General features: G+C 40.8%; 1 protein-coding gene across 1 annotated transcript in view; it reads right to left on the reverse strand.

Annotated features, from left to right (window-relative positions):
* The window catches only part of LOC117303299 (mucin-5AC-like), a gene marked incomplete at its 5' end in the record, with an annotated part of 15,833 nt that extends 10,510 nt beyond the window's left edge, over positions 1-5,323 (reverse strand). Inside the window, one exon of the mRNA XM_033787466.1 lies at positions 5,243-5,323. Within this exon, the coding sequence (XP_033643357.1) occupies positions 5,243-5,323 (81 nt within the window). The remainder of the gene's footprint in view (positions 1-5,242) is intronic.
* Positions 5,324-13,320: the final 7,997 nt, after the last annotated feature.

Raw genomic sequence — 13,320 nt, forward strand, 5'->3', positions numbered from 1 at the left:
GTACCTTCAGCTGTTGTAGTACATCAGCAGTTGTGGTAGCTTCAGCTTGTAGTTACCTCAGCAGTTGTTGTAGCTTCAGCTGTTGTGGTACATCGGCAGTTGTGGTAGCTTCAGCTGTTGTAGTACATCAGCAGTTGTTGTACCTTCAGCTGTTGTAGTTACATCAGCAGTTGTGTAGCTTCAGCTGTTGTAGTACATCAGCAGTTGTGTAGCCTCAGCTGTGGTAGTTTATTCAGCAGTTGTGGTAGCTTCAGTGTGTAGTTACATCGCAGTGTTGGTAGCCTCAGCTGTTATAGTGACATCAGCAGTTGTGGTAGCCTCAGCTGTTGTAGTTACATCAGCAGTTGTTGTAGCTTCAGCTGTTGTAGTTATATCAGCAGTTGTGGTAGCCTCAGCTGTTGTAGTTACATCAGCAGTTGAAGTGGCTTCAGCTGTTGTGGTCACATCAGCAGTTGTTGTACCTTCAGCTGTGGTAGTTTCTGCAGCAGTTGTGGTAGCCTCAGCTGTTGTAGTTACATCGGCAGTTGTTGTAGACTCAGCTGTTGTAGTTACATCAGCAGTGGTGGTAGCCTCAGCTGTTGTAGTTACATCAGCAGTTGTTGTAGCTTCAGAGCTGTTGTAGTTACATCAGCGTTGTGGTAGCTTCAGATGGTTGTAGTTACATCAGCAGTTGTTGTACCTTCAGCTGTTGTAGTTACATCAGCAGTTGTTGTAACCTCAGCAGTGGTAGTTACATCAGCAGTGTTGTAGCTTCAGCTGTTGTAGTTACATCAGCAGTTGTGGTAGCTTCAGCTGTTGTAGTTACATCAGCAGTTGTAGCTTCAGCTGTTGTAGTAACATCAGCAGTTGTGGTAGCCTCAGCTGTTGTAGTAACATCAGCAGTTGTTGTACCTTCAGCTGTTGTAGTAACATCAGCAGTTGTGGTAGCTTCAGCTGTTGTAGTTACATCAGCAGTTGTTGTAGCTTCAGCTGTTGTAGTTACATCAGCAGTTGTTGTAGCTTCAGCTGTTGTAGTAACATCAGCAGTTGTGGTAGCCTCAGCTGTTGTAGTTACATCAGCAGTGGTGGTAGCTTCAGCTGTTGTAGTTACATCAGCAGTTGTTGTACCTTCAGCTGTTGTAGTAACATCAGCAGTTGTTGTAGCTTCAGCTACTGTAGTTACATCAGCAGTTGTTGTAGCTTCAGCTGTTGTGGTTACATCGGCAGTTGTGGTAGCTTCAGCTGTTGTAGTTACATCAGCAGTTGTTGTACCTTCAGCTGTTGTAGTAACATCAGCAGTTGTTGTAGCTTCAGCTGTTGTAGTTACATCAGCAGTTGTTGTAGCTTCAGCTGTTGTGGTTACATCGGCAGTTGTGGTAGCTTCAGCTGTTGTAGTTACATCAGCAGTTGTAGCTTCAGCTGTTGTAGTAACATCAGCAGTTGTGGTAGCCTCAGCTGTTGTAGTAACATCAGCAGTTGTTGTACCTTCAGCTGTTGTAGTAACATCAGCAGTTGTGGTAGCTTCAGCTGTTGTAGTTACATCAGCAGTTGTTGTAGCTTCAGCTGTTGTAGTAACATCAGCAGTTGTGGTAGCCTCAGCTGTTGTAGTAACATCAGCAGTTGTGGTAGCTTCAGCTGTTGTAGTAACATCAGCAGTTGTGGTAGCTTCAGCTGTTGTAGTTACATCAGCAGTTGTTGTAGCTTCAGCTGTTGTAGTAACATCAGCAGTTGTGGTAGCCTCAGCTGTGGTAGTAATATCAGCAGTTGTGGTAGCATCAGCTGTTGTAGTTACATCAGCAGTTGTTGTACCTTCAGCTGTTGTAGTAACATCAGCAGTTGTTGTAGCTTCAGCTGTTGTAGTAACATCAGCAGTTGTGGTAGCCTCAGCTGTTGTAGTTACATCAGCAGTTGTTGTACCTTCAGCTGTTGTAGTAACATCAGCAGTTGTTGTAGCTTCAGCTGTTGTAGTTACATCAGCAGTTGTTGTAGCTTCAGCTGTTGTAGTTACATCAGCGGTGGTGGTAGCTTCAGCTGTTGTAGTTACATCAGCAGTTGTTGTACCTTCAGCTGTTGTAGTAACATCAGCAGTTGTTGTAGCTTCAGCTGTTGTAGTTACATCAGCAGTTGTTGTAGCTTCAGCTGTTGTAGTAACATCAGCAGTTGTGGTAGCCTCAGCTGTGGTAGTAATATCAGCAGTTATGGTAGCATCAGCTGTTGTAGTTACATCAGCAGTTGTGGTAGCCTCAGCTGTGGTAGTAATATCAGCAGTTGTGGTAGCATCAGCTGTTGTAGTTACATCAGCAGTTGTTGTACCTTCAGCTGTTGTAGTAACATCAGCAGTTGTTGTAGCTTCAGCTGTTGTAGTTACATCAGCAGTTGTTGTAGCTTCAGCTGTTGTGGTTACATCGGCAGTTGTGGTAGCTTCAGCTGTTGTAGTTACATCAGCAGTTGTTGTAGCTTCAGCTGTTGTAGTAACATCAGCAGTTGTGGTAGCCTCAGCTGTTGTAGTTACATCAGCAGTGGTGGTAGCTTCAGCTGTTGTAGTTACATCAGCAGTTGTTGTAGCTTCAGCTGTTGTGGTTACATCGGCAGTTGTGGTAGCTTCAGCTGTTGTAGTTACATCAGCAGTTGTTGTACCTTCAGCTGTTGTAGTAACATCAGCAGTTGTTTGTAGCTTCAGCTGTTGTAGTTACATCAGCAGTTGTTGTAGCTTCAGCTGTTGTGGTTACATCGGCAGTTGTGGTAGCTTCAGCTGTTGTAGTTACATCAGCAGTTGTAGCTTCAGCTGTTGTAGTAACATCAGCAGTTGTGGTAGCCTCAGCTGTTGTAGTAACATCAGCAGTTGTTGTACCTTCAGCTGTTGTAGTAACATCAGCAGTTGTGGTAGCTTCAGCTGTTGTAGTTACATCAGCAGTTGTTGTAGCTTCAGCTGTTGTAGTTACATCAGCAGTTGTTGTAGCTTCAGCTGTTGTAGTAACATCAGCAGTTGTGGTAGCCTCAGCTGTTGTAGTTACATCAGCAGTGGTGGTAGCTTCAGCTGTTGTAGTTACATCAGCAGTTGTTGTAGCTTCAGCTGTTGTAGTTACATCAGCAGTTGTTGTAGCTTCAGCTGTTGTAGTTACATCAGCAGTTGTTGTAGCTTCAGCTGTTGTGGTTACATCGGCAGTTGTGGTAGCTTCAGCTGTTGTAGTTACATCAGCAGTTGTTGTACCTTCAGCTGTTGTAGTAACATCAGCAGTTGTTGTAGCTTCAGCTGTTGTAGTTACATCAGCAGTTGTTGTAGCTTCAGCTGTTGTGGTTACATCGGCAGTTGTGGTAGCTTCAGCTGTTGTAGTTACATCAGCAGTTGTAGCTTCAGCTGTTGTAGTAACATCAGCAGTTGTGGTAGCCTCAGCTGTTGTAGTAACATCAGCAGTTGTTGTACCTTCAGCTGTTGTAGTAACATCAGCAGTTGTGGTAGCTTCAGCTGTTGTAGTTACATCAGCAGTTGTTGTAGCTTCAGCTGTTGTAGTAACATCAGCAGTTGTGGTAGCCTCAGCTGTTGTAGTAACATCAGCAGTTGTGGTAGCTTCAGCTGTTGTAGTAACATCAGCAGTTGTGGTAGCTTCAGCTGTTGTAGTTACATCAGCAGTTGTTGTAGCTTCAGCTGTTGTAGTAACATCAGCAGTTGTGGTAGCCTCAGCTGTGGTAGTAATATCAGCAGTTGTGGTAGCATCAGCTGTTGTAGTTACATCAGCAGTTGTTGTACCTTCAGCTGTTGTAGTAACATCAGCAGTTGTTGTAGCTTCAGCTGTTGTAGTAACATCAGCAGTTGTGGTAGCCTCAGCTGTTGTAGTTACATCAGCAGTTGTTGTACCTTCAGCTGTTGTAGTAACATCAGCAGTTGTTGTAGCTTCAGCTGTTGTAGTTACATCAGCAGTTGTTGTAGCTTCAGCTGTTGTAGTTACATCAGCAGTTGTTGTAGCTTCAGCTGTTGTAGTAACATCAGCAGTTGTGGTAGCCTCAGCTGTTGTAGTTACATCAGCAGTGGTGGTAGCTTCAGCTGTTGTAGTTACATCAGCAGTTGTTGTAGCTTCAGCTGTTGTAGTAACATCAGCAGTTGTTGTAGCTTCAGCTGTTGTAGTTACATCAGCAGTTGTTGTAGCTTCAGCTGTTGTGGTTACATCGGCAGTTGTGGTAGCTTCAGCTGTTGTAGTTACATCAGCAGTTGTTGTACCTTCAGCTGTTGTAGTAACATCAGCAGTTGTTGTAGCTTCAGCTGTTGTAGTTACATCAGCAGTTGTTGTAGCTTCAGCTGTTGTAGTAACATCAGCAGTTGTGGTAGCCTCAGCTGTTGTAGTTACATCAGCAGTGGTGGTAGCTTCAGCTGTTGTAGTTACATCAGCAGTTGTTGTACCTTTAGCTGTTGTAGTAACATCAGCAGTTGTTGTAGCTTCAGCTACTGTAGTTACATCAGCAGTTGTTGTAGCTTCAGCTGTTGTGGTTACATCGGCAGTTGTGGTAGCTTCAGCTGTTGTAGTTACATCAGCAGTTGTTGTACCTTCAGCTGTTGTAGTAACATCAGCAGTTGTTGTAGCTTCAGCTGTTGTAGTTACATCAGCAGTTGTTGTAGCTTCAGCTGTTGTGGTTACATCGGCAGTTGTGGTAGCTTCAGCTGTTGTAGTTACATCAGCAGTTGTAGCTTCAGCTGTGTAGTACATCAGCAGTTGTGGTAGCCTCAGCTGTTGTAGTAACATCAGCAGTTGTGTACTTCAGCTGTTGTAGTAACATCAGCAGTTGTGGTAGCTCAGCTGTTGTAGTTACCTCAGCAGTTGTTGTAGCTTCAGCTGTTGTAGTAACATCAGCAGTTGTGGTAGCCTCAGCTGTTGTAGTAAATCAGCAGTGTGGTAGCTTCAGCTGTTGTAGTAACATCAGCAGTTGTGGTAGCTTTCAGCTGTTGTAGTTACATCAGCAGTTGTTGTAGCTTCAGCTGTTGTAGTAACATCAGCAGTTGTGGTAGCCTCAGCTGTGTGTAATATCAGCAGTTGTGTAGCATCAGCTGTTGTAGTTACATCAGCAGTGTTGTACCTTCAGCTGTTGTAGTAACATCAGCAGTTGTTGTAGCTTCAGCTGTTGTAGTAACATCAGCAGTTGTGGTAGCCTCAGCTGTTGTAGTTACATCAGCAGTTGTTGTACCTTCAGCTGTTGTAGTAACATCAGCAGTTGTTGTAGCTTCAGCTGTTGTAGTTACATCAGCAGTTGTTGTAGCTTCAGCTGTTGTAGTTACATCAGCGGTGGTGGTAGCTTCAGCTGTTGTAGTTACATCAGCAGTTGTTGTACCTTCAGCTGTTGTAGTAACATCAGCAGTTGTTGTAGCTTCAGCTGTTGTAGTTACATCAGCAGTTGTTGTAGCTTCAGCTGTTGTAGTAACATCAGCAGTTGTGGTAGCCTCAGCTGTGGTAGTAATATCAGCAGTTGTGGTAGCATCAGCTGTTGTAGTTACATCAGCAGTTGTGGTAGCCTCAGCTGTGGTAGTAATATCAGCAGTTGTGGTAGCATCAGCTGTTGTAGTTACATCAGCAGTTGTTGTACCTTCAGCTGTTGTAGTAACATCAGCAGTTGTTGTAGCTTCAGCTGTTGTAGTTACATCAGCAGTTGTTGTAGCTTCAGCTGTTGTGGTTACATCGGCAGTTGTTGTAGCTTCAGCTGTTGTAGTTACATCAGCAGTTGTTGTAGCTTCAGCTGTTGTAGTAACATCAGCAGTTGTGGTAGCCTCAGCTGTTGTAGTTACATCAGCAGTGGTGGTAGCTTCAGCTACTGTAGTTACATCAGCAGTTGTTGTAGCTTCAGCTGTTGTGGTTACATCGGCAGTTGTGGTAGCTTCAGCTGTTGTAGTTACATCAGCAGTTGTTGTACCTTCAGCTGTTGTAGTAACATCAGCAGTTGTTGTAGCTTCAGCTGTTGTAGTTACATCAGCAGTTGTTGTAGCTTCAGCTGTTGTGGTTACATCGGCAGTTGTGGTAGCTTCAGCTGTTGTAGTTACATCAGCAGTTGTAGCTTCAGCTGTTGTAGTAACATCAGCAGTTGTGGTAGCCTCAGCTGTTGTAGTAACATCAGCAGTTGTTGTACCTTCAGCTGTTGTAGTAACATCAGCAGTTGTGGTAGCTTCAGCTGTTGTAGTTACATCAGCAGTTGTTGTAGCTTCAGCTGTTGTAGTTACATCAGCAGTTGTTGTAGCTTCAGCTGTTGTAGTAACATCAGCAGTTGTGGTAGCCTCAGCTGTTGTAGTTACATCAGCAGTGGTGGTAGCTTCAGCTGTTGTAGTTACATCAGCAGTTGTTGTACCTTTAGCTGTTGTAGTAACATCAGCAGTTGTTGTAGCTTCAGCTACTGTAGTTACATCAGCAGTTGTTGTAGCTTCAGCTGTTGTGGTTACATCGGCAGTTGTGGTAGCTTCAGCTGTTGTAGTTACATCAGCAGTTGTTGTACCTTCAGCTGTTGTAGTAACATCAGCAGTTGTTGTAGCTTCAGCTGTTGTAGTTACATCAGCAGTTGTTGTAGCTTCAGCTGTTGTGGTTACATCGGCAGTTGTGGTAGCTTCAGCTGTTGTAGTTACATCAGCAGTTGTTGCTTCAGCTGTTGTAGTAACATCAGCAGTTGTGGTAGCCTCAGCTGTTGTAGTAACATCAGCAGTTGTTGTACCTTCAGCTGTTGTAGTAACATCAGCAGTTGTGGTAGCTTCAGCTGTTGTAGTTACATCAGCAGTTGTTGTAGCTTCAGCTGTTGTAGTAACATCAGCAGTTGTGGTAGCCTCAGCTGTTGTAGTAACATCAGCAGTTGTGGTAGCTTCAGCTGTTGTAGTAACATCAGCAGTTGTGGTAGCTTCAGCTGTTGTAGTTACATCAGCAGTTGTTGTAGCTTCAGCTGTTGTAGTAACATCAGCAGTTGTGGTAGCCTCAGCTGTGGTAGTAATATCAGCAGTTGTGGTAGCATCAGCTGTTGTAGTTACATCAGCAGTTGTTGTACCTTCAGCTGTTGTAGTAACATCAGCAGTTGTTGTAGCTTCAGCTGTTGTAGTAACATCAGCAGTTGTGGTAGCCTCAGCTGTTGTAGTTACATCAGCAGTTGTTGTACCTTCAGCTGTTGTAGTAACATCAGCAGTTGTTGTAGCTTCAGCTGTTGTAGTTACATCAGCAGTTGTTGTAGCTTCAGCTGTTGTAGTTACATCAGCGGTGGTGGTAGCTTCAGCTGTTGTAGTTACATCAGCAGTTGTTGTACCTTCAGCTGTTGTAGTAACATCAGCAGTTGTTGTAGCTTCAGCTGTTGTAGTTACATCAGCAGTTGTTGTAGCTTCAGCTGTTGTAGTAACATCAGCAGTTGTGGTAGCCTCAGCTGTGGTAGTAATATCAGCAGTTATGGTAGCATCAGCTGTTGTAGTTACATCAGCAGTTGTGGTAGACTCAGCTGTTGTAGTTACATCAGCTGTTGTGGTAACATCAACAGTTGTTGTACCTTCAGCTGATGTAGTTACATCAGCAGTGGTGGTAGCTTTAGCTGATGTAGTTACATCAGCAGTTGTAGCTTCAGCTGTTGTGGTAGCCTCAACAGTTGTTGTACCTACAGCTGTTGTAGTAACATCAGCAGTTGTGGTAGCTTCAGCCGTTGTAGTTACATCAGCAGTTGTTGTATCTTCAGCTGTTGTGGTTACATCAGCAGTTGTGGTAGCTTCAGCTGTGGTGGTTACATCAGCAGTTGTGGTAGCCTCAGCTGTTGTAGTAACATCAGCAGTTGTGGTAGCTTCAGTATTTGTAGTAACATCAGCAGTTGTTGTAGCTTCAGCTGTTGTAGTTACATCAGCAGTTGTTGTAGCTTCAGCTGTTGTAGTAAAATCAGCAGTTGTGGTAGCTTCAGCTGTTGTCGTAACATCAGCAGTTGTGGTAACCTCAGCTGTTGTAGTTACATCAGCAGTGGTGGTAGCTTCAGCCGTTGTAGTTGTATCAGCAGTTGTTGTAGCTTCAGTTGTTGTCGTAAAATTAGCAGTTGTGGTAGCCTCAGTTGTTGTTGTTACATCAGCAGTTGTGAAATATGTTGTTGCTTTGACAGAAGGAGATGATTGGATTGTAGATGTGGTTTCTTGTGTTGATGGAAAAGCAGTTGATGTAAACTTATCTGTGGACAAAAAAAAACATCCTTAAATCGTTTGAACATATCTTTATTTATATACTTCTATCTTGGACTGTAGAGGCATCACGCGAGGGGTTGTTTGAATGGATGATATACGCCTCTCTTAATATTTATGCATGACGTCATAATTCTTGCCCAAAATGAGGCTATGGGCGCACGATCCCCATCACTTGCAGTGGCTGCACCCATCGCCTCGTTTTGGATTAGCATTGTGACGTACCTCATGCATACATATTAAGAAAGGTGGATAACACCAGGGGTCGATTTCACAAAGAGTTAGGACTAACTCTATGAGATATACAAATTGCATGGATAGTCCTCAGTTAGGACGAGTAACTGGTCCTAACTCGAGATAAGACTAGTCCTAACTCTTTGTGAAATCCACCCCAGTAAAAGTGTTATAACATGGGCGTGACACGCGAGCTTGCATCAGCGCATATCAGACAGTTTTTCATTCATATTGGTCGAGAGCAACGGCTGAAACAGTTGTGCCACATCACGCGATACGCGCGACGCGCACTTTATCTCCTTGTAAGGAGTTGTTTGCTCGAGGGCTTTACCATGTCATAGCTGGAGGGTGTTGTGTTGAAAGAAATCATTGAACAATATAGTTTTTGCATTTATTATACCTTTTGACCAAAAAGGTTATTATGAATGGGAATCAAAGTGTGTTGAATCGGTTTTCAACTAGTGGTTTTAACCCGCCGACGCCTGTCCCTTGATAATTTACCTCGACTTCGTCTCGGTAAAAACATCGAGTCCAGGCGTCAGCGCGGGTTTCAACCACTAGTTGAAAACCTCTTCATCACACATTGATTCCCTCATTAATTACTAAAAGTATTCCACGCCTATAAGTATTTTATCGGGGCGGTGTGTAAATTTTAACAAAAACAATCTACATTTTAACGAACAAAAGAAAACGTCAGAAAGTAATTGTTCATATATTTATGCATTGAAGACAGTATGTTGAAAGGGCCCTGGTAAGTTCATTTTGTCTTTACAATTGTTTTTGCACTAAATAAACTTTTTAATCTACAAAGTTGGAATTTTTAATTATTCATTTTGAAAAAGTTTCTGCAAAAACATTCTTAAATTAAAAAAAGAAAAACTACAGCAGCGAGTCTGCAATGGCGAGCTGCTGATCACCAGAAATAACTAATGACTGACAGAAAAAAAACATACATTTGATCAACTGATGGTCAAAGGGGCGGGGACATTGACAAGAACGAAGTAATGACCATTTACGGTTGTCATTGCTTTATCTCATTCAACTAGAACCAGTAATTATGAGTTTTATCTTTTCATGATATAAGTAGTGGTATACATGTAAGTTGCAATAATTATTTGATTTGTGTTTTGCACTCTTTCATATGCATTTTTATGTCAGTACATCATGGCAAAAAGGAGTTATTGCCTATTCAAGTTGTTCGTTGTTTAAGCTCATTCAACTGAAATCGATGATTAATTCTTTAAGTTGTATCTTTTCATATAAATTTACATGTCAGAAGCAATTATTTGACTTAAGTTTCAGGTCAGAACATCATTGCAATAAGGAGTTATGACCATTTAATGTTTTTCATCGTTCAAACTCATTCAACTGAAACCAGTGATTAATCTTTAGTTTTATATTTTCTAACGAATCTACATGTACGTAGCAATATTTGACTTAAGTTTCAAGCATGTTATGAACATTTAATGTTTTCATTGTTTCAGCTCATTCAACTTGAACCAGTGACAGAGAGTTTGATTTTTGTTTTAACAAATTGTTTCAAAACTTTAAGATTCTATTGAGTTTGATCTTTTAAATCCAGATGTCAATGTTTGAGCCTGAAAAAAAAATATGTTTTTCCCAAAAACTTCAACATTATTTGAAAACATACGTGAAAATAACTGAAAATTTGTATAACATAGTTTTGCACTGCTCCGCAGTTTGCCAACAATCGGGGTTTGTGTCACTCAAACATTGCACCCTGTCAATGACTGTTGTGCATGGAAAGGAAATGCAATGACCAATCATTCCACATTACAGTTTTATATGAGATTTGAGTATAACTTCTTATTAACATAAACATTGTAGGCTAATGGATTGGCTTTCAATGACCAAGTAGAACTCACAAACTTGTCGGTGTATACCGTGGTATGACTAAAGTGTGTGGGTGCCCCCCCCCCCAATTCAATCACCCTGCCCCCTTAAAGACATTGGAAACTATCGACAAAGACCAGGGCCCAATTTCATAGAGCTGCTTCATCACAAAATTTTGCTTAAGCAACAAAAACTTGCTTAGTAAAATCTGATTACCGGCCAAGACCCACTCAATTGTTATGCTAAGTTAACAACAGCTAAATACCAGTCACAAGCAATGTATATGGCATGAAATTTTTGCCAGTAACATGTGGAAAAAATAAGCAAGCTATATTCGTGCTTAAGCAAATTTGTTTGCTTAAGTAGCTCTATGAAATTGGGCCCTGTCCTCTAATTTGGTGTATCTCAACATTGCAAAATAATAATGAAAGACAAAACACCCTTGTCAAACGAAGTTGTGTGCGTTTAGATGGTTGATTTCGAGACCTCAAATTCCTAATCTGAGGTCTTCGAAATCAATATCCGGGAAAATTACTTCTTTCTCGAAAACTATGGCACTTCAGGGGGAGCTGTTTCTCACTTTCATGCTAATAATTAATTTGAGTAATTACCAATGGTGTCCACTGCCTTTAAGCTTTAGGGTTAGACATTTCCAGAGCAGAATGGTAAATTTGAAATAATTTTTTTAATGATAATGTTGCATTTTTTAAAACTATTTTTATATTTACATGCAGCATGCAGACAAAAATATGTACTTTGTTGTTACAATCGCACCAGATCATCTAATAAAACATAACATTTAAAGGCAGTGGACACTATTGGTAATTACTCAAAATAACTATCAGCACAAAACCTTACTTTGTAACGAGTAATGGAGAGAGGTTGGTAGTATAAAACAATGTGAGAAACGGCTCCCTCTCAGTGACGTAGTTTTCGAGAAGAAGTAATTTTCCACGAATTTAATTTCAAGACCTTAGATTTAGAAATTGAGGTCTCGAAATCAAGCATCTGAAAGCACACAACTCCGTGTGACTAGGTTTTTTTTTTTTCATTATTATCTCCCAACTTTGATGACCAATTGAGCTCAAATTTTCACAGGTTAGATATTTTATGCGTTCGTTTAGATACAGCAAGTGGGAAGACTGGTCTTTGACAGTTACTAGTGTCCAGAGACTTTAATAATGGCGCTGAAACGGCAACGAAATTTTTGCAAAAAGAGCCCCCCCCCCCTCGAAATAAATAGCGACCCCTTGTGCCTACAATTATTCCCTAGTTACGGCGCTGTATACATTTGCAGATAGAGATCAGAGACAGTCCATTTATGTCATCAATATAATTTAACTGGTCTTTTCCGTTTGTCCCACTTATTGAAAGACACTTATTAGTTTGGATACAAAACAAACTGGCAAGGAAAAGGGTGAATTTCTGCGTAGACATTCTCCAACTTTCATATCTCCTCTATTTTTTTCCGGCCTCCATGTTTTTAGATTATATTACTTTTTGCGATTATTTTGTTACCGAAGGCTGTACCAAACCATGGACTCCTTGACCAAACTATACATTTAATACCAGGTTAACCTCTGTATTGACAAAGTCAGAGGCTATTGAACGTCTTGGGTGTGGTGCGTTTTAATGAATGGCCGTTACGTAAAGGTATTTGTTCGTATTGTCCATCCGCTTAAGTACCTCATAAAAGGTCATTCCTCTGTGGTTCAAAGCGCGGTGTAAGGAAGACCATTAAACTGACAGGGAAAAAAAATGGGAAATGTTCAGTTTGGTTCTCATGTTGAAATCATAAGTTGGCCAGGAAGTGAATAATAAAATCCCTTTCTCCAAGTAATTTTTTGGGGACCAAGAAGCTAAACCAGAATGACCCGACTATAACTTTTTTTCAAAGGGTACCGTTGCCTTTATTTTCCTTGTTAATGCCAATCCATATTTCAAGCGGATCTAAGCCAGTGTATGTTGTTTATTGGAATGGCAGAAACAGTACACACTTGTTGAAAGTTTTTTTTTTAATTTGATAACCAACAGTTCAAAACTATTTTACACTGCATTTTTTTTTTAATGCCGAGCAGATTTGCAAACAACACCGCTTTTACCTTAATGTACATGAAATTTTGACAAATTACTTCTTTTGAAATGAGTTTCCTCACAACAAAAATTGCTGCGTCATTCTATGTACGCATCTGTTAAATACGCATATATCTATTTGTACTTCCATGATGTATAAAGTAACAAGAGATTCGTATAGATTGTATTCGAATCTGCATGCGGAAAACTTTTTCAAACTATTATTAGCAGTCCCGATTTTTACCTCCATGATTATATAGTTAATACTAGTACTTTTATTTGGTATCACGTGACGGACAATCCTCCAATCAAAATGGCAAGGATCTGCTAGGGTGTTATACAATTTATATTAAAATACAGTCGTATTGTCAAGTAGCGACAAGTTAAATATTGCAATTAATTTGGCGCAAAAAATATGTTTGTAAGAGAAATAGACAGTTTTTAGAAAGCCAGTTTACAACACAAAATATGAAGAAAATAATCAAATTAAATGGATGGCGTTGTGTACAGCTTTTGCCATACACAATGTATCTATTTGCGAACCTATAAACTGTGTCGTCAATTCTCATAATACAACAGTAGTCATCATGATCTTCAGAGGGAAATAACATTATTGGTCATTCTTGCTTTTTCGAGAAAGTGCGGATTTGTGGGGTAGGATTTATAATATCCGTTCCAAAATATGCTGCACGAGTGACTTCCAAGAAAAACACAAGGATGGTTACGACGTGAAAAGGCTGACATTGTATCAATGAAACGCACATGTTAAAAACTCTGGTCGACCATCGACTGACCATTGCTTCCAAATGATGGGGAAATTGCATACTTATTTAAAAAAGACAATAACTGTCGAAACCATTTCACTTGATACTTTGAATAATATTTATCTACAGCCAACAGTTATCATGTAAGATCTTCGTATTCGTTTTTTGTCCATGTCTGCAAGTGATGCAATAACTAATCATAATAATTTATTGGTTTTCTTACTCTGGTCTTATATTGCGCTCTCTCCGGGACCAGTA

The sequence above is a fragment of the Asterias rubens genome, chromosome 19 (genome assembly GCF_902459465.1).
Source record: "Asterias rubens chromosome 19, eAstRub1.3, whole genome shotgun sequence".
Classification (NCBI taxonomy): Eukaryota; Metazoa; Echinodermata; class Asteroidea; order Forcipulatida; family Asteriidae; genus Asterias; species Asterias rubens.